The sequence below is a fragment of the Pyrus communis genome, chromosome 3 (assembly GCF_041283825.1).
Source record: "Pyrus communis isolate YQ-2024b chromosome 3, ASM4128382v1, whole genome shotgun sequence".
Taxonomy (NCBI): domain Eukaryota; kingdom Viridiplantae; phylum Streptophyta; class Magnoliopsida; order Rosales; family Rosaceae; genus Pyrus; species Pyrus communis.
This window is the reverse complement of record NC_142567.1, coordinates 21,411,975-21,437,578: the sequence shown is the minus strand read 5'-3', so window position 1 is coordinate 21,437,578 and position 25,604 is coordinate 21,411,975. Positions and strand designations below refer to the sequence as shown.

Sequence of the window (25,604 nt, the reverse complement as noted above, 5' to 3'; positions counted from 1 at the left end):
TGAATATCTACACCTGATCCAAAGGAAGTGAATCCGAAATCAACAAGTGAATTCAAAATAGAAGCAAATGATTACATGCTAAAATAGAATGCAGCTTCAAAACTGAATGAGCATAAATACTAGCAAATCCAGGTAAATATAAGCTATACCTTGTATACAGAACTTGTATTTCGTTTTTCAGAATGGTAAAATATAACAACAAACTATCAATTGAACATGTTCACATTGTTTTTTTTTGTTTTTCTTCATATAGCTTTACTTTTGGATAAGTTCCCTATCAAAACTGCATGAAACAAATCAACACAAAAATGGAGTGTACCTTCAAACGATCACGATCAGGCAAAGGCCTTGACAGTTCTCTGTAGTTCAAAAGGATTTTCACGGACTGAGTTACCAGAATAGGTTCATAAAATGCTCCGACCGATACATCTGCAAATACATGAACAACAAAAGTTAGTCATCACAACACTCTTGTTACTGAAGTTCAAATGATTATCAAAACAAAGAAATTTTGGTCAATGCCTAACCTATATTGAGCCAAAACCCATATTGAGTCGGCCTTAGAGGTTGGTAGAAGCCTCTCCAGTATTCCGGACCCTCACCAAGATCACCTTTCTGCCAAGGCTCAATGGTGAAATAAGACCTCCCTGCAACAGTGTACCTGTGACAGAAACTACAAGGATCAAAACCATCGTCAGTGAATAAACAACGTATACAAGGACAAAATAAATCTTATGCCATGGTACCAAATAGAGACTTTACTTTTCATCAGGTGTGGCCCTAAGAACAACATCCAGAACTTGAACTGCGTCTTGAGGAGACTCATGTTGCCCGGTTTGTAGCGACTGTTGCAGCCGATACAGGTCGTGTTTGCTAGCCAATTTGAGAGTGAACTTGAACTCTCTGTCCCTCCTGAAAGCAATTCAAATACAAAGACGAAAACATTCAAAAACCGGAAACAAATACTGTACTGCTGAAATTCTACTCTTGTCTTCAAGAGTGAACGTAAAATGCAAAGATGGATAATAAGCTATTAATGTTGTGCTACCATGGAACACCGTCATAACTCAATTTGATTTTCTTTTCATATTTACCCTTTTTGATATATGATATTGCAAATTCAATCAAAATAGCTCAAACGAAAGTAAATAATGAGCCGTTCAGATACAGAGAAGAAAAGAGTCAGAAAACTGCAACAGCTACAAAATATATACGTAAATAAAACAGCACACAAGCACGGAACTCTCATACAGATTATACCTGTTGGGACCAGCAGCAGCAGAACCCTCCCGCTTATCCGTTTCGGCCAACTTGACCACAAACTCTTTGATGGCAAATGGTAAGGGCCCTGCCGTATGAACACTTTTCATGCCATCGTAAGCTGCAGGCATTCTCTTTCCCAGGTGAGACTCCTTGTACAGACGAACAAGCTGCTTAATGACATCCCTGTTGATCTTTTTTGATGCAATTTCAGAGGTTATCGACACCTACAGCCACCAATTGAGGTTATAAAACACCCCACAACCACATAACCAAAACAACAGCACTCAACAGTTTCCAAAAAAAAAAAACAACAGCACTCAACAGTTTCCAAAAAAAAAAAAAACAACAGCACTCAACGTCTTAAAAATGCAATCGAGCATACCACCAGTTGATACATCCTGTTGATTTTTGGAATCCCAAAACGCCATGAGCGACTCAAATTTACAGCACTAGACTTGAAAAACCAAGACGACGACCCACAAAAAATTATAAAAATAAATAAAATAATAATAATATTGAAAACACAATGACGATCGACGTACGCTCAAAAAGTCCCAAGCATCTGAACAGATCAACTCAGAGGTATTTTGGAGCCGGAAATTGTAAAAAGTTGACGAGATTTTGGAGTCGCAGAGATGTTTTGAGGGCACCAAATCATTTTTGGGTCCCAAAACGACGTTCCGAGCCAAGTTTTCAAAAACAAGGGCAGAAAATTAAAAGGAAAACGTAAAAGAAATCTAAAAACAAAATTGCAAGAGGGACACTCAAGAGTCGAATGCAGATGAACAATAATGCAGAAAAACAAGAGCGAATACTAGTAACAACACAGGAAGGAGGAGGGCTTAACCTCCACTAGGAAGTGGTTGCCCCAGACTTGGACCTTCTCGCCGACCTTCCCGTAGCCAGGCCTCGCCGGATACCGGACGGGCTTCGACGACGACGGTGGCGGAGCGGACAGCGTCAGTTCCTGCTCCATCTCAGAGATGAGAGCAGCGTCATCAGGCGGAGGCGCCGAGATGGAGGATGCCTGAGCCGGCGCCGACCCGCGAGGAGCCGGTGCTTCAACCATCAGTAGAGGCGAGTAAGTTTGAGCCGCCATTTTCTAGAGAGAGAGTGTTAAGAGTTGTTTAGTTAAGTTTAATTAATTTTAAATTAAATAAAAGCTGACTGGCCATGCAGAGACCAAGTCATGCACAATCCCTAGTAAGTAGGAGACGTGGTTGAGCATGTTCACCACTGTTAGGATTGCTTCCGTTGTTTAAGGTTATACTCTCCACGAAATCTGCATAAGATCGTGGGAGAGTTGCTGTCATTTGTTTTGAGTTTTATTCCCTTTAAAAAACTGTAATCTTCAGATTGATAATATATGAGAAGAACAGTTTATGTTTCAGGAGACTTCTTATAAAAGTTAACTAGGGTTCTTGAGTTCTGGTATTATCAAAACCAACATTTGGTATACGAGCCAGTTTTTAGAGGTCTCAGAAAGAAACAATGTCGAGTGAAAAGGCAACAGAAAGCTTTGTGCAGCCAGCCATTCCCAAGTTCGATGGTCATTACGACCATTGGAGCATGTTGATGGAAAACTTCTTAAGGTCTAAAGAGTACTTTGACCTTGTGGAAATGGGGTTTGAGATACCTGAAGGTATTTTGACAACGGCACAACAAAAGAAGGTTGATGAACAGAAATTGAAAGATTTAAAGGTAAAGAATTACCTATTCCAGGCGATTGACAGATCCATTCTCGAAACTATTCTCGAGAAGGACACCTCCCACCAAATATGGGAGTCAATGAAGAAGAAGTATCAAGGATCCAGAAAGGTGAAGCGAGCACAGCTTCAAGCTATAAGAAGAGACTTTGAGACTCTTCAAATGAAGAATGGGGAATCTGTGAATGAGTACATTGGAAAGGCTATGTCAATGGCTAACAAGATGAGAATCCATGGTCACAAGATTGAAGATAATGAAGTAGTGGAGAAAATCTTGAGATCAATGGCTCCTAAGTTCGACTACGTGGTCTGCTCAATTGAGGAGTCAAATGACATAGAGGATATGTCAATAGATGAGCTACAAAGTTCTTTACTGGTTCATGAGCAGAAGCTCAACCGAGGAGGCTCCCAGGAGCAAGCTTTGAAGGCTTTCACCTTCACTGAATCTTCAAGTTCAAGAGGAGGAAGAGGACGTGGAAGAGGTGGACGTGGTCGTGGAAGAGGAGGTCGTGGAAATCGAGATGGTGGATGGACGGTTTGGGAATAAAGATGATAGCAAATCATCTTATGTCTCAAAGAAAGAGGATGATCGTCAAGGAAAAGGCAAGGAGCAGTTTGACAAATCACAGATAGAATGTTACAGATGTGGTAACTATGGACACTACAGAAATGAGTGTTACACCAAGCTTCCTAAAGAGAAGGGAGATAAGTCAAACTTTATTGAGACAAAGGAGGAAGAAACGCTGCTGATGGCATTTCATGTGGCGGAGGACTTTGACCAAGAGACTTGGTATGTGGATACTGGGTGTAGCAATCACATGAGCGGGTGTAAAGCATCCTTTGTTAACCTGGATGAAAGTTTTCGTACTACTGTGAGTTTTGGGGACAAGTCAACAGTGAACGTGATGGGAAAAGGAGATATTCAAATCAGGACCAAAAATGACTTCATTGAGACAATTTCAAATGTCTTTTTCATTCCTGATTTGAAGACAAATCTTCTAAGCGCTGGACAGCTTCAAGATAAAGGATATAAGATCACTATATTTAAAGGAGAATGCGAAATATATGATCCAAAGAGAGGCTCTATTGCTGTGGTGAAAATGTCACCAAACAGGTTGTTCCCGTTGAAGCTTAAGAGTGTGAATGCTTGCTTGGTTGCCAAAGAAGATGATGAAACATGGCTGTGGCATCATAGGTTTGGTCATTTGCATTTTAATGGCTTAAGAACTCTCTACCAGAAGAAGATGGTGACAGGCTTGCCTAAAATCACAAATCAAACCAAGGTTTGTGAGGAGTGTGTCATAGCAAAGCAGCCAAGAGAAGCATTCCCAATTGGAAAAGCAACGAGAGCTCACTCAATTTTGGAATTGGTCCACTCGGACTTATGTGGACCAATTAATCCAAGTTCGAATGGAGGGAAAAGGTACTTTATTTCCTTTATTGATGATTTCAGTAGAAAAACATGGGTTTATTTCTTGCATGAGAAGTCAGAGGCATTTGATGCATTCAAGAGTTTCAAGGCTCTTGTTGAGAATGAATCTGAAAAGAAAATCAAGTGTTTGCGCACTGACCGTGGAGGAGAGTTTTGTTCGAAGGAGTTTGAAGCTTTGTGTGACAAAAATGGAATAAAAAGGCAGCTCACTGCAGCTTATACACCGCAGCAAAATGGGGTCTCGGAGAGGAAAAATAGAACCATACTCAACATGGTTCGAACCCTTCTAGCAAAGGGAGAAGTTCCAAAACAATTTTGGCCTGAGGCAGTTCTTTGGGCAGTCCATATTCTTAACAGAAGTCCCACGTTTTCTGTTAAAAATATGACACCCCAAGAGGCTTGGAATGGGAGAAAGCCCTCTGTGGATCATTTCAAGGTGTTTGGGTGCATAGCATATGCACACATTCCAGATGAGAGAAGAAAGAAACTGGATAACAAGGGTGAAAAATGTGTGTTTCTTGGTGTAAGCGATGTGTCTAAAGCTTATAGGTTGTACAATCCTAAAACTGAGAAGATCATTATCAGTCGGGATGTAGTATTTGATGAGAATACAACATGGAGATGGTCTGAAGACATGAAGAACAACCAACAGATACAAGTTGATGATGACTCTGATGAAGAAACCATCACAGCCCAAACCCCACTTCAAACTGAAGTAGTACCACATCAAGTTGAAGAAGTGAGATATAACTTAAGGGGTGAAGGTTCAAGGAAGAGGCCAGCTTGGATGATGGATTATGATTCAAGCTACACTAGCTCAGATGATGACAGTGTTCATTTTGCGCTATTTGTAGATAGTGATCCAATCACTTTTGAAGAGGCTTCAAAAGAGATAAAGTGGAAGGCTGCAATGGATAGTGAACTAAGATCCATTGAAAAGAACAACACATGGGAGTTGACAGTTTTGCCAAAGGGACATAAGACCATTGGTGTAAAATGGGTGTTTCGAACAAAGATCAATGAGAAAGGAGAAGTAGATAAGCACAAGGCTCGTTTGGTGGTAAAGGGATACAAGCAAAAGCACGGCATTGATTACAAGGAAGTGTTTGCTCCCGTGGCTAAGCAAGATTCAATAAGGTTAGTTATTTCACTAGCTGCTAAACATTCATGGTTGATTTATCAATTGGATGTAAAATCAGCGTTCTTGCATGGAGAATTGCATGAGGAGGTGTACGTCGATCAGCCACAAGGTTATGAGAAGAAGGGAGAAGAAGGAAAGGTGTATAAACTGAAGAAGGCGCTTTATGGACTGAAACAAGCGCCTCGTGCCTGGTATAGTCGAATTGATGCTCACCTTGGAAAGCTAGGGTTTCAAAAATGTCCCTATGATCATTCACTTTATGTTAAAGGTGAGATTGGAGGAGATATGCTAATCCTTTGCTTGTATGTAGATGATTTAATTTATACTAGCAATAAAGCTGAAATGATAGAAGACTTTAAGAATTCTATGATGAAGGAATTTGAGATGACTGATCTCGGATTAATGAGTTATTTCCTGGGAGTTGAGGTGATTCAGAAGGCTGCTGGAAAATTCATTTGTCAAAGGAAATATGCACTAGAAGTTCTTGAGAAGTTTAAAATGGCTGATTGCAAGGAGATTGGAACACCATTAGAGCCTGGATTAAAGCTAAGCAAGGATGTAAATGGAGCAGCAGCAGACAGTTCCTTGTACAAGCAACTCGTGGGAAGTCTCATGTACTTGACTTTCACACGACCTGATTTAATGTATGGAGTAAGTGTCATTAGCAGATATATGGAAAGACCAACTGAGATGCATATGAATGCAGCAAGACGGATCCTGAGATATGTAAAGGGAACAAGTGACTATGGAGTACTCTACAAAAGTCAAGGAGGTTCAGATTTTGTCGGATTCACCGATAATGACTATGCAGGGGACATTGATGACCGGAAGAGCACTTCAGGACATGCTTTTATTCTGAATTCTGGAGCAGTTGCATGGTCTTCAAAGAAACAACAAATCGTAACTTTATCCACTACTGAGGCAGAGTTTGTAGCAGCGACTTCTAGTGCATGCCAAGCTATTTGGTTGAGAAGAATGCTTGAAGCACTCGGTGAAAAACAAGAGGGTTCAACAACCATTTTCTGTGATAATGTTTCTGCTATAAAGTTATCCAGAAACCCTGTACTGCATGGAAGAAGTAAGCATATTGATGTTCGTTTTCATTTTCTGCGAAATCTGTGCAATGATGGTATAATTGAGCTCGAGTATTGCAAGAGTGGAGACCAGTTGGCGGATATACTTACAAAGTCACTCAAACAGCCCCAGTTCGAGAAATTGAGGAAGTTACTTGGAGTGCTTTCACTCAAAAATCTCGAGGAACAATGGGCAGAAAAATCAAGCAGGATGCATGAAGGTTAAATGAGCTGATGATGAGTTTGTGTTGGTAACCAAAACCCTAAACTGTTTTTAGTAGAAATCAGTTTAAGGGAGGGTGTTAAGAGTTGTTTAGTTAAGTTTAATTAATTTTAAATTAAATAAAAGCTGACTGGCCATGCAGAGACCAAGTCATGCACAATCCCTAGTAAGTAGGAGACGTGGTTGAGCATGTTCACCACTGTTAGGATTGCTTCCGTTGTTTAAGGTTATACTCTCCACGAAATCTGCATAAGATCGTGGGAGAGTTGCTGTCATTTGTTTTGAGTTTTATTCCCTTTAAAAAACTGTAATCTTCAGATTGATAATATATGAGAAGAACAGTTTATGTTTCAGGAGACTTCTTATAAAAGTTAACTAGGGTTCTTGAGTTCTGGTATTATCAAAACCAACAGAGAGGGGTTTTTAGAGAGGGTATTTTTAGAGAGAGAGAGAGAGAGGGAGAGTACTGGTTCAGTGTGTAGGAGTGGTAGTGGGTCGGTTTGCATGCTCTGTGTGTAATAACCTGAAAACGTGGAGAGAAGGCTTTGGGTTGATATAGAGCTGAAGAGAACTGTTAGATGACGATTTTGCCCTCTCACTATTTTCAGACCCCTTGTAAATGACCACTTTTATTTTATTTTATTTTTATTTTTATTTTTATTTTTTTTTAAATAGAATTTGACTTAAAAGGGAAAAAACTGTAAACACACTAATTTACTGATATAGCTATTTTTATTTGTTACTCTTACATATTTACTGATATAGCTATTTTTATTTGTTACTCTTACATTTTATGAATCTAGATCTCTTAAAATTTTCCCTCTTACTTTTTTTGATTAATGGGTAAGACTAAGACTCCATGAGAAAAACTAACATTTTTCTTTCTATTTTACTCACTAATTGAAAAACAAAAAAAAAATAGGAAGGAAAATGTTCATGTTTTCCATGTCAAATGAGAGTTGAAACTGGAGGGCTGCATTGGGCACGGCAAATATCTCAATCATTAGCTTCCGTTATTGTCGTTGCAATTATTCACTTCATGAATTGCTTCATGTTTGAGCCAAACTCGCGAGGATAATCCTCATTCTCATCTAGAAAATTGACCTTCAACTTGCATTCATTTTGGATCAAGATTTCATTTGGTTTAAAGAATTTTGCCATGTAATTATTAATTTGATACTAAAAAATAGCAATTAATTGTTACTCCAAAGTCAATATGAGATCAATGGCGTTTTCAATTTCATCCAATCTATTGAAAAATTCATTAACAAGTCAGAAACTCTTACATTTTCACGCCTGGATTAATATAGGACAATTACTGAGGGTCGATATCTCTACCAAAATTTTCTATCGAGCTACCTTGTACATGTACACACACAATGGTAGCCTAGAAAAATATGTTTGGACGAAATGTTCTCAAGTTTTAGGTTTTAACCCAAAACTTATTTAAATTCCAATGATTAGAGACGATTTCGGTGGACTTAAAACTTAAATTTTAAATTTTAACTTAACAATTAGAGTTGATCCCATACTTTCATTTTCTCTTGTCAATGACAATAATCAAATTTTTTCAAAATCAAAGCTCATAAATAATTAAATATGAATTGTTTTATGTGTTGAAAATTTCTTAAAATCGCTGAACACTGGAATTGAATGCGTCCGCAGCAGCTATAGCAAGTCTGAGAAAAGCATAGGCCCCTCGTCGACATGTATGCTGCGACTCTTATTGTGACGAGGACGTCCGCAGTCGCTGTCGCAGGCCGCAGGCCATCATCATGTCCTCGTATTTTTGGTTTGTTTTCCCTCGTCCCCACCGGATCAGATTTTTCCTTTTTTATTTGTCGAAATCTTTTGGTGGGCCCCGAATCCTCACCGTCTTTCCAGCGCTGCAAAGAGGACAAGAATTACAGCTCAGTCAAAGGGTAGAGAGTTAAGAAAGCACCACCTCTAAATTACGATGCTACCATCGTGCCACAAATATGAGACTTGGAGCGCAATGCAAGGTATTGGTTCTGGGCCAAAAGATTGTACATATCTATAAAATGAGCACTGTGAACTATTTATTTCAAAAAGATAATTGTAAGAATAAAAGTTTAATTTCGATCGGAATACATATGAGATCAAAAAAGTCATTATTGGGGATCTGATATCTTTGGTTAGAGCAAAGCCCAAAATGGTATAATCAAATGATTGTTTAGCTAATGATAGATTTTCAGGCCTTGGAATGGATCAAAGAACTGAACATGTTTTCAATACCGACAACAGCACTTAGGAGAACAACTAGTGGTTAATTTATCTCTCTTTCGGGTTTAAAGAGGTTATAGAAAATTTTACTATGTTCGTAATTATAATCAAGTAAGCTTACCAGGTTAGAGTATTCGAAAACTCTTACATATTTTTGTTTAATATGTAAACAATTGACCATCCAACCATTACATAGACTGTAGCAGCAACACAAATTAAATAAATGAATATGTATGTATATCCGTACACCAGCACGCAAACTTCGCCTCCGCTAGCTTTTGCCCCACCTTTGCATGTGATGCCCCCACAACTACGAGCTTGTGCAGGTCACGTGGCGCCTGAGAGGTCACGTAACCATTCCCTAGTTTGCTATGCACACTACGCATGCAAAAGGGATACGACTCAAAAGGAGTACGGATTGGAAATTCACATTCTAACGTTGCCCTTTTACCACAGTGATGAAGGGGTTCTACCGCTATCGCTCGGTTCAAAAAAAAAATAAAATAAATAAAATAAATATTAATTTTAATTCGAATATACTGTAAATTTTGAAGTCAGATTTATTTTAAAATTTTCGGAACATAATTCATATTTACTAAATCTTGCACCACCTTTAAAAGATTTCAAATGTTTATATGTCAACAATTTATTTATTTTTCTATTAATTTATGTGATATTTGTACGCCATTACATATGTATGACATAAATAAAATCTTCAACAAGATAAAATAGTGCGTATGATTCCTCACATTTAATATATAATAGTATGATAAATATACTAAGTACAAAATAAAGCATATCTAAATATAACAATAAACATGATACAATAAAAATATGCATTTCTATAGATTTAAGTTTGAAAATTTTTAGCTCGGACTTTCGTATTGGATGCATACATTCCAATTGCCATCCAAATTTTTTGAAAAATTTCGGATGAAAAATGTTTGGACTCTAAAAGAAAGTTTTTCGGTTTTGGATTGGAATTTTATATCCGACTTGCACCCCTCATTGCGGTTTAGGAAGTGTGATTGACTATGAAAAAATAAAAAACTAAAAAATGATATTTAAAGGATGGGCTATAATACTTATATGTATTTAATACATTTATCATTTACGATTAAATGCAATTCATGTGAATGCCACTTAGTATTACTGTCTGTTCCTCTTCACTTGTAAGTAAAATGTCTTAAATTCAATTATTGTCAAAGGTAAATTTGAACCAAATTATTATAACAAACTCATTGTAAGGCTTAGCATCATCCTCGTAATGTAGATACAATCGATTGCTAAAAAAAAAAAAAGTTCATATGAATATACGTATTTAATAAAGTTATTATCTGATCGTTGTGAATATATGTATTTAATGTAGTTATTATGTGATCGTCGAAATAATAATTGTATTAAATACATGTAAGTATTATAATCAAATAATAAAGTTTAAAGTTTAGGGAAAATAAGGGAGAGTTAGGAAGCCCAAGTCCAAGGGTGAATTTTGAGGCGACACATTTCAACTCTTTTGTTGGTATTCAATGGATGGGGTATTTTCTTTCAGGGTAATGTTGGAGACTAAATTTGTATATAAAATTTTGTAAATTAAATAACATAAAAGTTAATGGTTTGATTATTACTTAACTATTGTTAAATGTACTCATTTCTATTAAGAATACATCATCTAGTTTGTAAATTTAAATTTAATCTCAATAACATTATTCTTTCTTCCGAGATTTCAATTCCAAATTGAGAAATATTAATCCCGATCCGATGCCCCTATATACCCAAAAACATTTAGGGCCCCGAAACTTTCGGTGTTGAGGTTAGTATCACATAGTTGTTCAGTTCGGTGATGTCAAACCCGAATCGAATTTTTTTAATTATATTTTGTATATGATTGAAAAGATCACCACCGTTAGATGAGGTTAACACATGTCCCAAAACCGGTTTCAAAGGGCAGGTTTGAAGGCGAGAGCTGGGTGAGGTAATCGGTCTAGGGTGCGAGTCGACCTGCGAGGGCTGCCGCTGGTAGGAATGGACAAATACCTATTGATTATGAGTAACAGCGGTTACTTATTTATTGAAATTTTACAGTTACGGTTATAAATAACCGTTTAGATTATTAAATGATTAAGGGTATAAATATTTATTTGTGAAATTTAAATGGACGATTGTATGTATTAAAATCAAACCAAACCGAACCAAATAATTTAGCTTTATTTTTGTTTTGACTTCAAAACTGCATCAAATCCAACCGCAAAAAGATTTCAACTTCAGTTTTGATTTCACTTAAAACCGCATCAAATTGAACCGTGCCCATCCTAATTGAAAAGGAAAGGCTTAAAGCAGATGTCGCTTCTTAGTGGAATAAAATAAATAGATGGGGAATTAAAAAAGGATTATGATTCTCTCATCTCCTCTCATATTCTCTTATTTTGTTTTTCTCTTGTTATAAAAAATTAATATAAGATGTTGACATATTTTAATCGGGACCGTTCAAATAGGATATTAATATAAGATGTTGACATAGTTTAATCGGGACCGTTCAAATAAGAGGAGAGAGAATGAGAGGGAAAATAAGAGGGAGACCATGCTCCATTAAAAAGACGGGTCCGAACATACAAGGACGCACAGAGCAGAGCGGAGAAAGAATTCGACTTGGGAGTCGGAGAGGAGAAAAGTAGAGAATGGCAAAGCAAAACCGGATGAGCCGAACAGGTATGTCTGTAAAATTGTAATGTAATTTGCATATGGATGGATGGATGGATGGATAAATTTGTATAGGGATGGATAATTGTGTAGATAAAATAATTGATTTATTCGTCAACTTACCAAAACCCTAATTTTCGACTTTGTTCTTCCATCAGTGAATTCTTTTTCATCCTAGAACGTTAGTAAATGCTTATATATGTTGTTGTGTTGTTTGAAAATTTTGCAGACAAGAGTGGGATTGTAGCCATGGAAGTAGAGAGAACTTTCGAGAATGGAAGCGCTTTTCGACACGGTGTGTTTGTTTACTTTTTTGGGTTGTTATTGTATATTGTATGCAATTATTAATACCCATGTTTTAATATGTGGTGATAGTTGTGTTGTCAACTTTTCGATGTTTTTAATTCTTCAACCCTGACGAGTTCAATGAGTTTTGGCACTTCTGGGATTGCATTCAAATAGCGGATTTTTTATGCCTCTATCTCGAAGGAAGGAATTTGTAGTTTTAAGGCATAATACTATTCATCTTGATTTGAAATCAACTGCGGTTTTGATAACGATCTTCCTCCCTCTTGCTCTGTTACAGGGGCCTTGATGTCTGAAATTGACCTTGCAAATATGAGCGACGATGAAATTTTTCACATGCTCGGTAGTGGACGAGAAGAAAGCACTTTGCTTCCATTTCGTCTAGGTGTGTTTGTTTACTTTTTTGGGTGGTTATTTGTATATTTTTGCAATTATTAAAACGCAATATTAATACCATGTTTTAATATGTGATGGTAGTGGTTGTGGTGAGTTTTTCGATGTTTTAATTCTTCAACCCTGAGTTCAATGAGTTTTGGCCCATCTGGGATTGGATTCAAATTGTGTATTTTTTATGTGCTTCTATGTCAAACGAAGGAATTTGAATTGCCGGGTTCAAAACGTGACATACACTTTGTTTGGCAAGGCTGAATCTTTTGTTGTTTTATTTTTCGTTCAAAAATATAAACGTAGCGAATTATTTTTACTCTTTGTGATATGATGCCTTCTGTACTCTGTAATTTTATTTTGGAAGACAACTTCTTCTGATGATGATCATGTTTTGTTGTTTGAAATTTTCAGAGAACATTCTCTGCAGACGCGAGATACCAGGAGTTACTGTTATTCCGAGACCCATTGAACCATTGGACCATTGGAACTCTTCATTTTACAAGGTTGGCATGGTAAGAATTGAGCTGAATCTAATATATATATATATATATATATATGTTTACACCCGTCCTACTCCCTACTTATGCATTATGTGTGTATGGATACCATGTTCTAATTTGATCCCCTATGCACATGATTCCGGACAAGGCTATGCACGCAGACAAATCTAGGCTCACAGACATACATCTCTCCTCTAACTCGTACAAAGAGGCAATGTGCGTTTCCAGCTCCTTGTGCTTTACCCGTCTTCTTTTGCTTTGATGCAATGGAAATGGAATAACGGGATTGTTATTTTTCTCATCTATGCTTTTGATGTATGTTCAGTTCATTTTTGGAGGAGTACAATGAATACACTATAAATGCTTGGAAATTGAGGGATAGCCAACCAGATCTTGTCCCAGTAAGTTTTTGACTGCATCCATTATGTTGTTTGGTTTTTCTTCGTTTTCTTTTCCTCCTATGCATTCAATGGAGGTAATAACCTGTCCCTGTTCTAATTTGAGCTTCCGTGCAGGTTAGCGTTGAGAAACTTGCAGGGAGTAACATTCCTGGCTTGGAGATGACAAAGTTAGTCTCGGATTCCTCTTTTGCTTTGGCTATCTTTATGTTTATCACTATAATGGAATGGGATTGTCCCTTGTTTTATGTATACTTTCGGTATATCATTGTTCCAAAATCCATCTTGAAAGGCCGGTACTACTTGCCCAACCAAACAATTTTCATACTCCATGTAATTACATAACATTTGCATGCAAAAAAGAAAATGTGCTTGATATTGCATGGGCAAACTCCAACCTAATTTGTGTTTATATCTTATCTTAGATGAAGGGGCTCGTACATGGTTTTATGGCCTATTGTTGTCTCTGACTGCAGGTACCACGTCCGTCATGATGTGCCTCTCAAAAAATTTGTTAATTATATTCGAAATTGTGTTCGAATTCTAGCAGGCCAACCTATGTTTGTCTATTTCAACAACAGTGAACCTCACAGGGGTGAGTATGGCTGCAATCCATTTTTGCTGAAGGCATAATACTATTCATCCTGATTCCGCATCAACTGCGGTTTTAATAACTATCTTCTTCTTGCTCTGTTACAGGGGCCTTGATGTCTGAAATTGATGATGCAAATAAGGGTGAAGATGGATTTCTTCACATGACCTATAGCGGGGGAGAAGAGAAAGGGGTACTCAGTAGATGCATTGATAAGTTCATTAAGAATTGTAGTTCACACATGTTTATTTCTTAGTCATTCAATGAACATACTCCTGTTCTAATTTGAATGTTTTATGTAGATTGTTGAGTATGACGCTCAAATATGTGACTTAATTCTTGGCAAGGTCGTCAAGAAGAAGGAGAGGAAGTTAGTCTTCAATTCAATTCACTGTGCTTTAAATATCTCAATTTGTATTTGCTACTATGGAATAAGATTATTCCCTTCACTTATGCTTGTAGGATAAAAGGGGATTTTATTTTGTCAAAAGGCATTGTTATGTTAGACACTTGGAATGATCATGTTAACAAGAAGCATATGGTAAGAATTTAAACTTGTATCGACTATGTTTACGTTCTACACATTCCAGGGATACACCATTCTAATTTGAGTTTGCTATGCATGTGATGGCGGAGTAGGCTCAGCTTGAGGAGAAGGCTGCGCTCAAGGGAAAATCTGCTGCTGAATCATCCACTTTTATCGGAGAGCAGTTAGTTTCCAGCTCCCTTGTGCTTTAATTCTCTTGATTTGTAGTTCTAAATTGAAACTGATGGGTTAGTTAATTTTACATGTATGGTTTTGATTTATGTTCAGTTTATGGGAGTTATGCCAAGAGCGCGAGATAAATCCTTGGCTGTTGAGGAAGAAAAAACCAGATCATATACCAGTAAGAATTTGACTACGTCAAATGTGTTAATTCTCTCTATGAATTAATACCTTCTTGTAATTTGAGTCTTTGTGCTGTGCAGGTGAATGTGAAGAAGGATCCAAGCAGTAAAATTCCTGACATTTGCATGAAGAAGTTAGTTCCCGATATCTTTTTTGCTTTATTTTCTTGATTTGGGAACAAGATTGTCCCCTTTTATACGTATGCTTTGTTTTTTCTTTGCTTTTGTTATGTCATTCGTTACGAAGTTGGTCAGAAAAAAGAGGGAAGAGAAATAAGTAATTTATATTGCTTGTCTATGATGATGGGGTTCGCACACAGATTTATCGCCTATGCTGTGTTTGGGACTGCAGGTTCCAAGTGCATTTCGATTTGCCTCTGAGCGAATTTATTGAGTTTATTAGGATTCGGATCGAGTGGAAAGAAGGATGGAAATGGACAAAGCCTTTGTTTCTCTATTTCAAGAACACTGATCCTCCCGCTGGTAGGCAGAGCTGCAAAAATATTTTGTTTTAAAGCGACAATCGGCACAAGGAAGGATATCCATCCATCTTGTTCCCAAATTGTGGTAATAACTCTAATTTCGTCCATTGTTGTTACACACAGGTACCTCGATGTATGTGATCGATAAGGAAAATAAGGATGACGACGGATTTCTTAACATCACCTACAGTGGAGAAGAGAAAGGAGCCTGGACGCAGTTAAAGAACGAGGAGTTTGCTCAAAAAGTAAAAATCTAAGGGCTAGGAGTCAGTAATGTGAGCTGCTTAGAGGATAAGACATAGTTGGACTTAAAACTGATATCGAGATGAATGGCGTTGCATTCGACTTTAAATGCATCGTGTTGAAATGTTTTTTCACCGACTTTGCTTACAGATGTTATATGTTTATGTACAATGATATTTAGATGCATTGGAGTGGAAATGTTCTAATTTTGTTTCTGTTATATGGTTGTTGCGCTGTGTGTGTTGGTTACTATTCTAGGCGTGCCGTTGTCTCTTCTGGACATGACACTTGAAGTTGATTCTGGCGTAGGCGCTTGCTGCCGAACGACTTGGGCTGAACTTGGTCGGTCGGTGCCTGCCGAAGTGGCTGCCAAACGTCTTTGGTCGTGTTTGATCGGTTGATGTTCGATCGGACCACTTGAATATTTGTGCTGCATCCCATTTTGGTTTGTCGAACAACTGAAGAAACCAAAATTTCCTATAAGATTAAATCATAAGTTAAATCTTATAATCTCAAGTTTGTCTTATTTTTGTAGGGTTTGGTTTTATGTTTCAAGCACTTTAATAAACAACAATTTTAATTAAAATCTACCGTGGAAATCAATTTGATATTCACACATCTATTTTACTTTTCAAACACTTGTTATTTCTAGCTTTTAATTTTCTTCAGCTTATTCTATTCGACGGTTGAAAATTGAGAGAGGTGTATGAGAAGTAAAAATAGTTTGTAGATAGCACTACTTTTTCAATTTTTATTTATTTTTTATATATAGGGTTATTTATTTATGTTTGAAAGACATAGTTGGTCGAATTAGACCACAATAAAATAAAGGATTAAGTGCTTAGAAGTCCCAACCTTTTAGTGTTACTTTAAATTAGTCTAAACCTTTTTAACATTCCAAATAAGCACCTAACCTATTGAATATGTCACATCCGTTTAACCCCAGTTAAAAATCTATTAACTTAACTCAGCTTACTTTGTCTCCAAAATCAATAGAAGGTGATGGAAGCATAGCCTCCACCAACTAACAGTTACCACCACCCGCATTATGCTATCACCTCCAAACTTAATGCAAAATCACTAACTTCACCCTACAACTTAGGCCACCAACATCAAGAAGCTCATGAAGGTTGCTGAAATGGTATAAACTGCCATGATGTGGCGACCACCATCTTCATCGCCCACAAAGAAGAACTGGAAGCTGTACGAATCAAGAATCAGCACAATGAGGACTGAAATCTTAAACCTCTTCTCTCTTAAGAGATTGGCCTACTGATGTAATATCAATTTGGGTCCATTTTCGATTCAATTCAATACATATTTGAATGGTTTCTATTTTGTATGATTTATATTTGAAATTTAGATTTTGAGGCAATCAATGTTAATATTGTCCATACTATAACCAGTTGGAGAGTTTGAATATAATTCATGTTTGAAAAATTAATTGAGGCTTACCAAATGTAACATTTTAATAAGTTGGGTATTTGTTTGGAGTGTTTAAAAATGTTGAGATCAATTTAGAATAACACTAAAAAATTGGTAATATCCACACACCCCATTTTACTTCTCACACACCTTTTTAATTTTCGGACGTCGGATCATATGAATTGAAAAAAATCAAGGTAGAAAAATTATTAGGGATGTCCCAAAATTAAGGGTATATTATCAATTTCCCCCCTGAACTTGTGACCATTAGCCAATTTCCCCCCTCAACTTTAATTTTGGCCAATTTCCCCCATGAACTCTCATGATTAGTCAATTTCCCCCCTCAACTTTAATTTAGCCAATTTCCCCCCTCAACTCTTATAATTAGTCAATTTGCACCCTACTGTTAAATTTTTAATTTGATCATAATTAAACAAGTGTGTGTAAGAAACTAAATAAGATGTATGTTAATCATGTTCCTATATCTTTATCCTATTACAAATAGATTAAAATTTAGAATTTTACAATTTATCATGGAGTAATTTTATTTGATTTTTGACTATACAAAATTGATAACAAAAAGGATTGATGTGTAAATTTTTGTATGTGAATACAATTTTCTTTATAAAAGTGAAAGCTAAGTTCAAGTAAATTGCGGAGAATCGAGCTTTAGTAAAAAAACAGCTAGTCTATTCATAATTTTCGACTCCTTATTAAGAATAACCCATTTTATTGAAATAGGTTTGATCCATGAGTTTAGGATTATTATTTCTTTTTGTTATTATTTCTTCTTCTACATGCTTTAAACCCGATTCATAACTTTTTCTTATAATCAACCCATGTCACATACTAACTGTATTCTGTTTTTGTACATTTTACCCTATATTATGCAGGTGAGTTTATGTTAATTTTAGTACTTTGTTGGAAGCTATTAGAAAGATTGAAAATTAAGAAAAGAATAGATGGAAAATTAAAAAAAAAAAAAAAAAAAATTAACAGTAGGGTGCAAATTGACTAATTTTGAGAGTTGAGGGGGAAAATTGGCCAAATTAAAGTTCAGGGGGGGAATTGACTAATTATGAGAGTTGAGGGGGGAAATTGGCCAAAATTAAAGTTCAGGGGGGAAATTGGCCAATGGTCACAAGTTCAGGGGGGAAATTGATAATATACCCCAAAATTAATTATAGATTCTTTTCAAATTGTGTTCGCATTGTATTCCCGCGAAAAAAAAGCCCAAAGACTCCTCTCTCTCTGATCCTTCGATCGATTCCAATTCCGTCGTCTCGAAGCTGGAACAAGCTTAGGATCGCCAATTCGAATGGCGGCCATGGCGTTTGCTATGGCCGGAATGATGAACGGAGAGAGAGAGCTGTGGTGTTGCTATTCATTTATCGCGTCCTCTCTCCCCAGCTCTCTCCTCTCCCGCGGCATCGCTCTCTCTCTCTCCTCGCCCTCTCCGCCCTCTCCCTCGACATCCTCACTGATTCTTCCACCTCCCTCTCCCACTTTAGCACCAGGTACTACTCCTACTCTTCTCTTTCAGTTTCTTCAATTGCTTTTGTTAGGGTTCGTCCAGTGTTGAATGTGGGCATTGACTGTAATTTTAATGTTTCAGGCCGGGTGCTTCGTCGGGTATACTGTTAGGGGCTGTCACATTGCCCACTTTTTTCATATCCAAAACGATACAGCTTTCGTGGGCGGTTTCATTGCACCAAGTTTCCATTGAAGGTACTTTGTGTAGTTTTCAATTCACTGTGTAGTTTTCAATTCACTGTGTAGTTTTCAATTCACCGTTATCCGCGGCTCCTAATCATAATTAGCATCAAATTAGTAAATGTATCATCTTTAGTTCCATCACTGTACAGAAGAGCTGGAAAAGTTCAAACCTTTACGATTATGTTTGAGTAATACACATGAACTTTTCGTTACTGGTGGGATTCCCTTGTGGAGTCCACGATTGAATGTGACTGGATTCTGTTGATCATGTGAACATGCTCTGGTTTTAAATTCTGTGGGCTATTGAACCTTGTGCCATTTGGGATCTTGGAAGCCTGTGCTATTTATCGGAGTACTGGGTTTAATAAGATAATGTTGTTACTTTGCAGCTGAAATTAGAAACAGTATTAGTCCCAGGCCCCCAGATCCAAGTCACATGGGATACAGGAAAAGTTGTTATGGTAGAGACATTTCTTTAACTTGGTCCATAGGTCCTCATAGAATAATGTTTCCTCTCTCTTGAAGATCATAACCTTCCTTTTCTCCTGTTCTGCCTCTCTCTCTCTCTCTCTCTCTCTCTCTCTCTCTCTCTCTATGTAAACTTTTGAAACGTTTTGTGTTAACTAGTAAACTTTTCATATGATGCCTTTAATTGTTTTTACAATCTGATAGGGTTCCATGCTTCCAACTGTTTCGTCCCACCTTTGTCTGATATGGTTCCTCTCTATTATGCTGATGATATGTTCAATGTTACCATCCAGAACTTGAATCTTTGACGATGCAATACTGGGCTGCTTCTGCCAGCTGCCTGTGTGTGCTGATTTTTTTCTGCATAACAGTATTGTGTGCATCTGGGAATATTGCTCCACCTTCACGTAGTATTAGGCATGCAAAGTTTAGCTTAAGTTGCATAATATTGCACAATGCAGTGTGCTGCCCGACTCTTGGTACAGTATCTCTTACTAGTAAGTTTTCTGCACGTCTTTGAATCCTCTTTTCTGAATTGATAACATGGAAAGTGTTCTCTACTTATGCTTAAGCCAATAGTAAATGGAAAACTGAAACTTGATTTGCTCATTCCGTACAGGCTTTGAGACTGCATTGAAGTTATTATGGATGCTCTTCATGGATTGGCAGCTGTAAAATTAATTCAGCATGTTCTTAGAACTTTCCCATCTTGTTCTTCCATTGGTATATGCAATGGAATTTTTCTTATTGATTGAAGGGGACAAAACGTAACTGCTAAATTGAAATGGTTGCTGTAGCTTCTTAGGAATAGATTGACTATTCACTGCTTGTTCATGTTCCCCTCATGTTTTAGTGGCTTCCAGTGGTTACACAACAAAAAAAACACGAATCTGCATTTGCCCAGTCGATATGTTCGTCTGGACATTTGAGTTATTTATACATAATAGTATGACATTAATTAATTCATATTGAACACTTCAAATTGAAGTGCTATACCATTAGTCAGCTAATGTGCAGATCTCTCTCTCTCTCTCTCTCACTTTATTTTTCTTTGTATTTATACCTCTCTCTGATGATTATTATTTTGGGGTATTTCTCTGGTTTTTTTCTCAGTAGATGTTGATGTTGCATGTCTTTTGTTTCTCTCTAGGGGAAGCGTGTTTAGTGACTTCAGGTCTTGTTCTCTATTTTGGTGACATATTGGCATATACCATTGAAAAGGTTATTTCTTTTCTGCTCAAATTAGTTTTTTTTTTTCTCTGGTCAAACTGCTTATATGTACTCATCCTATTGGTTATGACATTTCTCACACAGGTGTCTGGGTTTTTTTATGAAATCAGAGGTGTTACACTATGGAAGTAAATGAAGTGAGATTAGTGTTATTATGCAGGTACGCTTTCTTAATAGATGAAATTGATTGCAAGTGGTCTGGCTTGAAACCCGTCATTCTATTTTATGCAGGGGTTGCTGCTTGGCCTTCTTTTCCCAATGGCCTTTAAATTTGTTCTCCGAATGCGAAGTGAGGACAAACAACGGGATTCGGAGATCTGTTATCTACTTTTCCTCACTTGGATTTATCATGATTGTGATCATTCCATCATGGATGCGGTTGGTTCAGGATTTTCATATGCATCCCTTCTTATGGTACAACCTTTTCCAGTAATTTGTTCGATTCTTATTACTTCAACTGGATTTTTTATTATCGTCTCTACGACGTGGTTATTAGGTTCTATTTGGTGGTTACGGTTGGTTTTATATCTCACGTAACTGGTTCTGAAGTTCACAAACGTGTGGAATGCAAGCTTTCAATGGTATTTAATAGAAAATCACTGCTGCAGTCTGGGAACAAAACATCAAAGGGTCTGCATGCTAGTTGATATCGTGCATTGGCACCGATTCAACTGATATAAAAAACCTAGATAACAAACTAACCTCTGAATTAAGTCTCGCTTCGTATTGGTGTGCACAGTTGCATAGCATGACTTAGTCAAGAATTTGAAATTAGTAATAACAGCAAAGCGGCTTTCCATTGGTTGTGATCACCCAGAATTGCAGTTACTGAGACTTTCTTTATGTTACATTTTCTGTGTGTTTACAACTTTACTAAAACACATCTACCACCCTTGTTAATAGAAAAATTTTCACATAGTTTGAATGGTAGGGTCTACCAAAACCAGAGTTATTAGGATCTTTTTTATGTTGGGTTTGCGGTACTGCCGTACTGGCATCGGATTTGACGTGCTCTTGGCCCTGGTGCATGGTTACCTAATATAGAGTTGTAAGTTTGCAATGTTACACATATGACTTTGGTTCCTTGTGCACACAACTTGACTACATCCATCCATGTGCTAAAAGAATTCATAAATACTTAAATTAGAGTCCGTAAAATCAATGGATTGTATATATCATGGTACAACAGAATTTTCAGTTTTTTAAGTTTTATTTATTTTTGACATTTAATCTACTTTTTATTCCCAATATATCATGGTACACTGGAATTTCAAGGAACCGGACTGCCAGAGACCCATGAATTGTGGTAATTGATCTGGATTGTGGTTCGGTGAACCTTGCATGGCTTATGACTTGTACAAGGTTCCTTAATTTTTTATTTTTTTTTTGTTTTGTTTTGTTTTGTTAAATAAGTAGGCTATTTGCTGTGAGCGATTATAGTTTTGATTCTGTTTACAAAAGATTAGTTTATCAAAAAAATTAATGAAAATGATTTGAAAACTTTGAGTTTTAATGATAAGGACAAAATAAAAGGTGAAATGAATAGTATCAGAATTGACTTTTTAGTGTAAAAATATAATTTTTTGTTAAAGTGAATAGTACTATAGGCTTTTTTTTGTTAAAACTCTCTAGTTTATTCTGTCCGATGGTTGTCTTATGTCGGCATCAAATCTCTTTTTTCTTTTGGCAGGGTACTTTCATTTATTTTTTCAGAACCACTTAAGAGATTATCTTTGTGTGCCTACTGGATCCGTATGATATTTATTTCTGTTATGAGGTTCTACAACATTTCTTGATCTTTCATTTGGCATGTGGCGGTCACAATATTATGAGTTAGCCTCTTTCTTGGCATGTGGCGGTCATGATTGTTGATCGACTGCTCATGTTCTTTCTCATTCATTCATAAATTATGAGTTAGCCTCTTGAATTGTTGTAGTGCCTATCATTGTAAGAGAATCATGACCGCCACATGGTGTTTTCGTTATGTAAAATGGTTTTTTATTAGACCAAAAGAAATTTGGAAGCTCAAATATCTGAAGCTTAATTATAGCAATAGTCCTCGATCTTGGCATCATATTTTTTTCATCCCTAATTTTTTATCTTTTGTTTTAGTGATTCTCAAACTCACTCTCGTGTGATGTGTGTTTGTTTGCTTTATCCATTTTTCTATACAAGTTAAGGGCAAATAAGGCAATTAAAAAAATTAATCAAACAAAAATTTCTAACTTCTTAACTACAATAGGGTGGATCAAGTTCAAGATATCTCCTCCGTTGCACTTTTGTTCGTTTTATTTGATTATTTCGCTTAACTTTTGAGGTATTGGGATGAGTTTTCAAATGTGCCCTTAAAGTTGCATACAAGTAGAGGGAGTTATAGAAAAGTGGATGGAGTTAAGGAATATAGAACAAAAATGCCACGTTCGAGTGAGTGTGAGGACTTCCGAAGAAAAAGAGAGTGAGTACGACGTAATGAATAAAGAGAAAGATTCTGACCACTAACACTAAGCCAATTCACCACTTGAACTGACATGTTATATTAAGCATAATTTATAAATTATAGTTTCTAGAATACACTAGTTCATCTGATACAATTGAATCGCTTTACTTAACCAATCATGGTGAGAAATTCTGCAATATAAATATCTTACTAGCTGCGCAATGTCAATATGTATATGTGTATATATGTATCTGGTCGAGGGGTTCACGGGATGGGGTTTTGAAGGGATTGGACATTGCCAGTTATATGATCCTTTATTTATTTATTTATTTTTAAAGGATGATAGTGGATTATGCGAGTTAAATTACGGATAAAGCTTGGTCGTTGGACTATAATAGTAGAAACCTTATCCTCTAAACTCGCACAAAGCGGAAAGAAAGAACTAAGATCCCTGAATTAGCCATAAACTATAAGTAAGCTACTTCATTTCTGTACGGAGCGATAAAAAGGACTAACTCCCTGATATGACCTTAATTAGCAATTTAGCATTGTGTTGTAATAGCGTGACAGCACGCTTAAATCTGACGACTTTTCCGTGCATATGTAGAGTAGGTAGGACCTTGCTGTTTATTTTATTTGAACCTTCTAGTTTGTATTTGAAAATTCTATAAGTATAATGCATACAAGTTGTATGACTAGCAGCCTTTAGGTTAGGTACGTCCAAAGTTCGATTTCCTCTCACTAATTAAAAATCCTTTGATAGCAAAAGCCATGCCAAAAATATCTGAACCCTATAATTGCAAACTCATCAAAGGAGAATACAGTTCCCCAAAGAAAACGGACTGTTAGTCCTAAACTCAAAACTCTAATCACGAAGACTAAACTTTGCAATTTAATTAAGGGCACCATGAGGAAGGACTGCATTGCCCTCTGATGATTTTGCAAATGTCGGCAAAGAAACTCTACTATAATTTACCTCCAAAAATATTGAGTGTCCTCCTCGTAGTCATATGCTAATTGCATAAACCACAACAATCATCACTGCTAAAAGTGGAACAACAAACACCAAAATCGTGACCACGACCACAACCACGAAAACTCTCATAGACGAAGTGGGAGAGAGAGATCACAACCATAAAGACTCTCCTCGAAAGTGCAAGAGAGTGACCACAACTGAAACATAGAGGGAAAGAAAGGGAAGAGATCAAGAAAGATTCCCACCAACCCCAAGACTAGAGGCAAGAGGTCGGCGGCTAGGATTTTTCTTCTTGTAGAATTGTTATAAGTTACATTACCCTTAACATAATTTTTAAATGAAAGTTTCATATGTCCCACGTAACTTTTTCCTACCACTAAAATTGGACGAAAATACTTTGCAAGGGAAAATACACACCAACTACCAAATGTACCAGTCAGATATATTTGATAACAACAACATCGGCAATGTGCTAGATACTATAAATTGGATGTCAATACTAGCCAGTAACGTCAATTCCATTATCAGAATATGCCGAAAATGAATTTACAACCACGTACATTAGCAGTTTTTTTATGTGTCTCTTGATTGATTGGTTTTTCACTCAAGTAGTACCGTCCTTTTTGTTTTTCCCTTCTGTGGCAACCTTGTTAACTAATTTAGTTGCTTAGAAAACACATGGAGCCTATGTCAAGGCCTTTTTCAATAATGAATCAATCTTGAAATTAATTGATGGCACGATGTGTCACTATTTATCGAACCTACATTGCATGGTCTTTCTATAGCAAAATATCTGGCTGGACAGCTAGATTTGATCCCACAAAACTCACCTTTTTCCTTGATATCACAATACCTTCTGAGCTTTTTCTCTTTGATTACATGTCATCGACAAAAATGGTGGACCTTGAGATTGAAAGGGCATATTAAGACTAGACGAGGGAGTGAGTAATTATGTGTGCAAAATTCAAGCATTTGAGGCCCTTACACTAAAACCATATTTATAAGATGACCTAATGGTGGCTTTTGGGGTGATGCAATGCCCCAAACTTATAAATACAATGGTTCAAACTCAAGACTATAACGTAATGTCACTAAACAAAATGGTTGATGATTATTGAGAAATACGTCAACTTTATCATCTGCCATGTCACATCCCAGCCTGCGCCTCACCACATCTCAGGCTCGACTCCAATCATGCCTGTTTTGGACCCCGACCACGCCCTCACGGTTTTGTTTCTGGTAACTCCCATCCTGCACCCCACCACATCTCAGGCTCGACTCCAATCATGCCCATTTTGGACCCCGACCACGCCCTCACGATTTTGTTTCTGAGAACTCACACAAGAACTTCCTAGTGGGTCACCCATCATGGGATTGCTCTTGTGCAAACTTGCTTAACTTCAGAGTTCCTACAGAACTCGAAGCCAGTAAACTCCCAAAAAGTCTCGTGCTAGGTAGAGATGAGAATATACATATAAGACTTACAGGATCCACTCCCTTGGACGATGTGGGATGTTGCATTCCATATGGTGTGTGATTTAGTTCTAGTTCAAGGAAAATGTGGCTTAATCCGCGGGAAAGATTTGCTAATATCTCTTAAACGAGTATCTTTAAGATGAAGCTTGATTTACAGACTATTCAAAAAGGTTCCGAGTCCATTAATCAGTATATCTTTTAAAGATTAAAGAGTCTGTGATCAACTTTCTACTGTCGGAATTGAAAATTTAGATGTTTGTAATGTTGAATCGTTCATACCATGAATGACGACATAGCT

At 37.0% G+C, this 25,604-nt stretch overlaps 1 protein-coding gene and 1 pseudogene across 3 annotated transcripts; both read left to right on the top strand.

Moving 5' to 3' along the window:
- The first annotated feature begins 11,644 nt into the window (after positions 1-11,644).
- LOC137716366 (uncharacterized) lies at positions 11,645-15,798 on the top strand. Of its 2 annotated transcripts, none has more exons than XM_088691275.1 (16): positions 11,645-11,791; positions 12,012-12,077; positions 12,369-12,473; positions 12,887-12,978; positions 13,124-13,191; positions 13,301-13,376; positions 13,491-13,543; positions 13,850-13,968; positions 14,073-14,158; positions 14,268-14,335; positions 14,428-14,506; positions 14,605-14,675; positions 14,780-14,852; positions 14,935-14,987; positions 15,206-15,336; positions 15,459-15,798. In XM_088691275.1, exons 1-16 carry the CDS (start codon positions 11,761-11,763, stop codon positions 15,590-15,592), a joined length of 1,305 nt encoding a protein of 434 aa, XP_088547401.1. In that variant the 5' UTR covers positions 11,645-11,760; the 3' UTR covers positions 15,593-15,798. The 2 variants fall into 2 exon arrangements, with proteins under 2 accessions (XP_088547401.1, XP_068311906.1); XM_068455805.2 differs by having other exon boundaries at positions 12,887-12,987.
- Positions 15,799-18,213: 2,415 nt separating this feature from the next.
- On the top strand, positions 18,214-20,765 carry LOC148698133 (dolichol kinase EVAN-like; annotated as a pseudogene). Its single transcript, XR_015960336.1, has 7 exons — positions 18,214-18,520; positions 18,619-18,731; positions 19,481-19,684; positions 19,807-19,910; positions 20,338-20,408; positions 20,502-20,577; positions 20,649-20,765. The product of XR_015960336.1 is annotated as a dolichol kinase EVAN-like (transcript).
- Positions 20,766-25,604: the final 4,839 nt, after the last annotated feature.

Coding starts and splice junctions, on each gene's coding strand:
- LOC137716366 (XM_068455805.2), top strand. CDS start 11,761: ATGGCAAAGCAAAACCGGATGAGCCGAACAG. Junction 12,474..12,886: donor TTTGCTTCCATTTCGTCTAG/GTGTGTTTGTTT, acceptor TGAAATTTTCAG/AGAACATTCTCTGCAGACGC. Junction 14,853..14,934: donor AAAAACCAGATCATATACCA/GTAAGAATTTGA, acceptor TGTGCTGTGCAG/GTGAATGTGAAGAAGGATCC.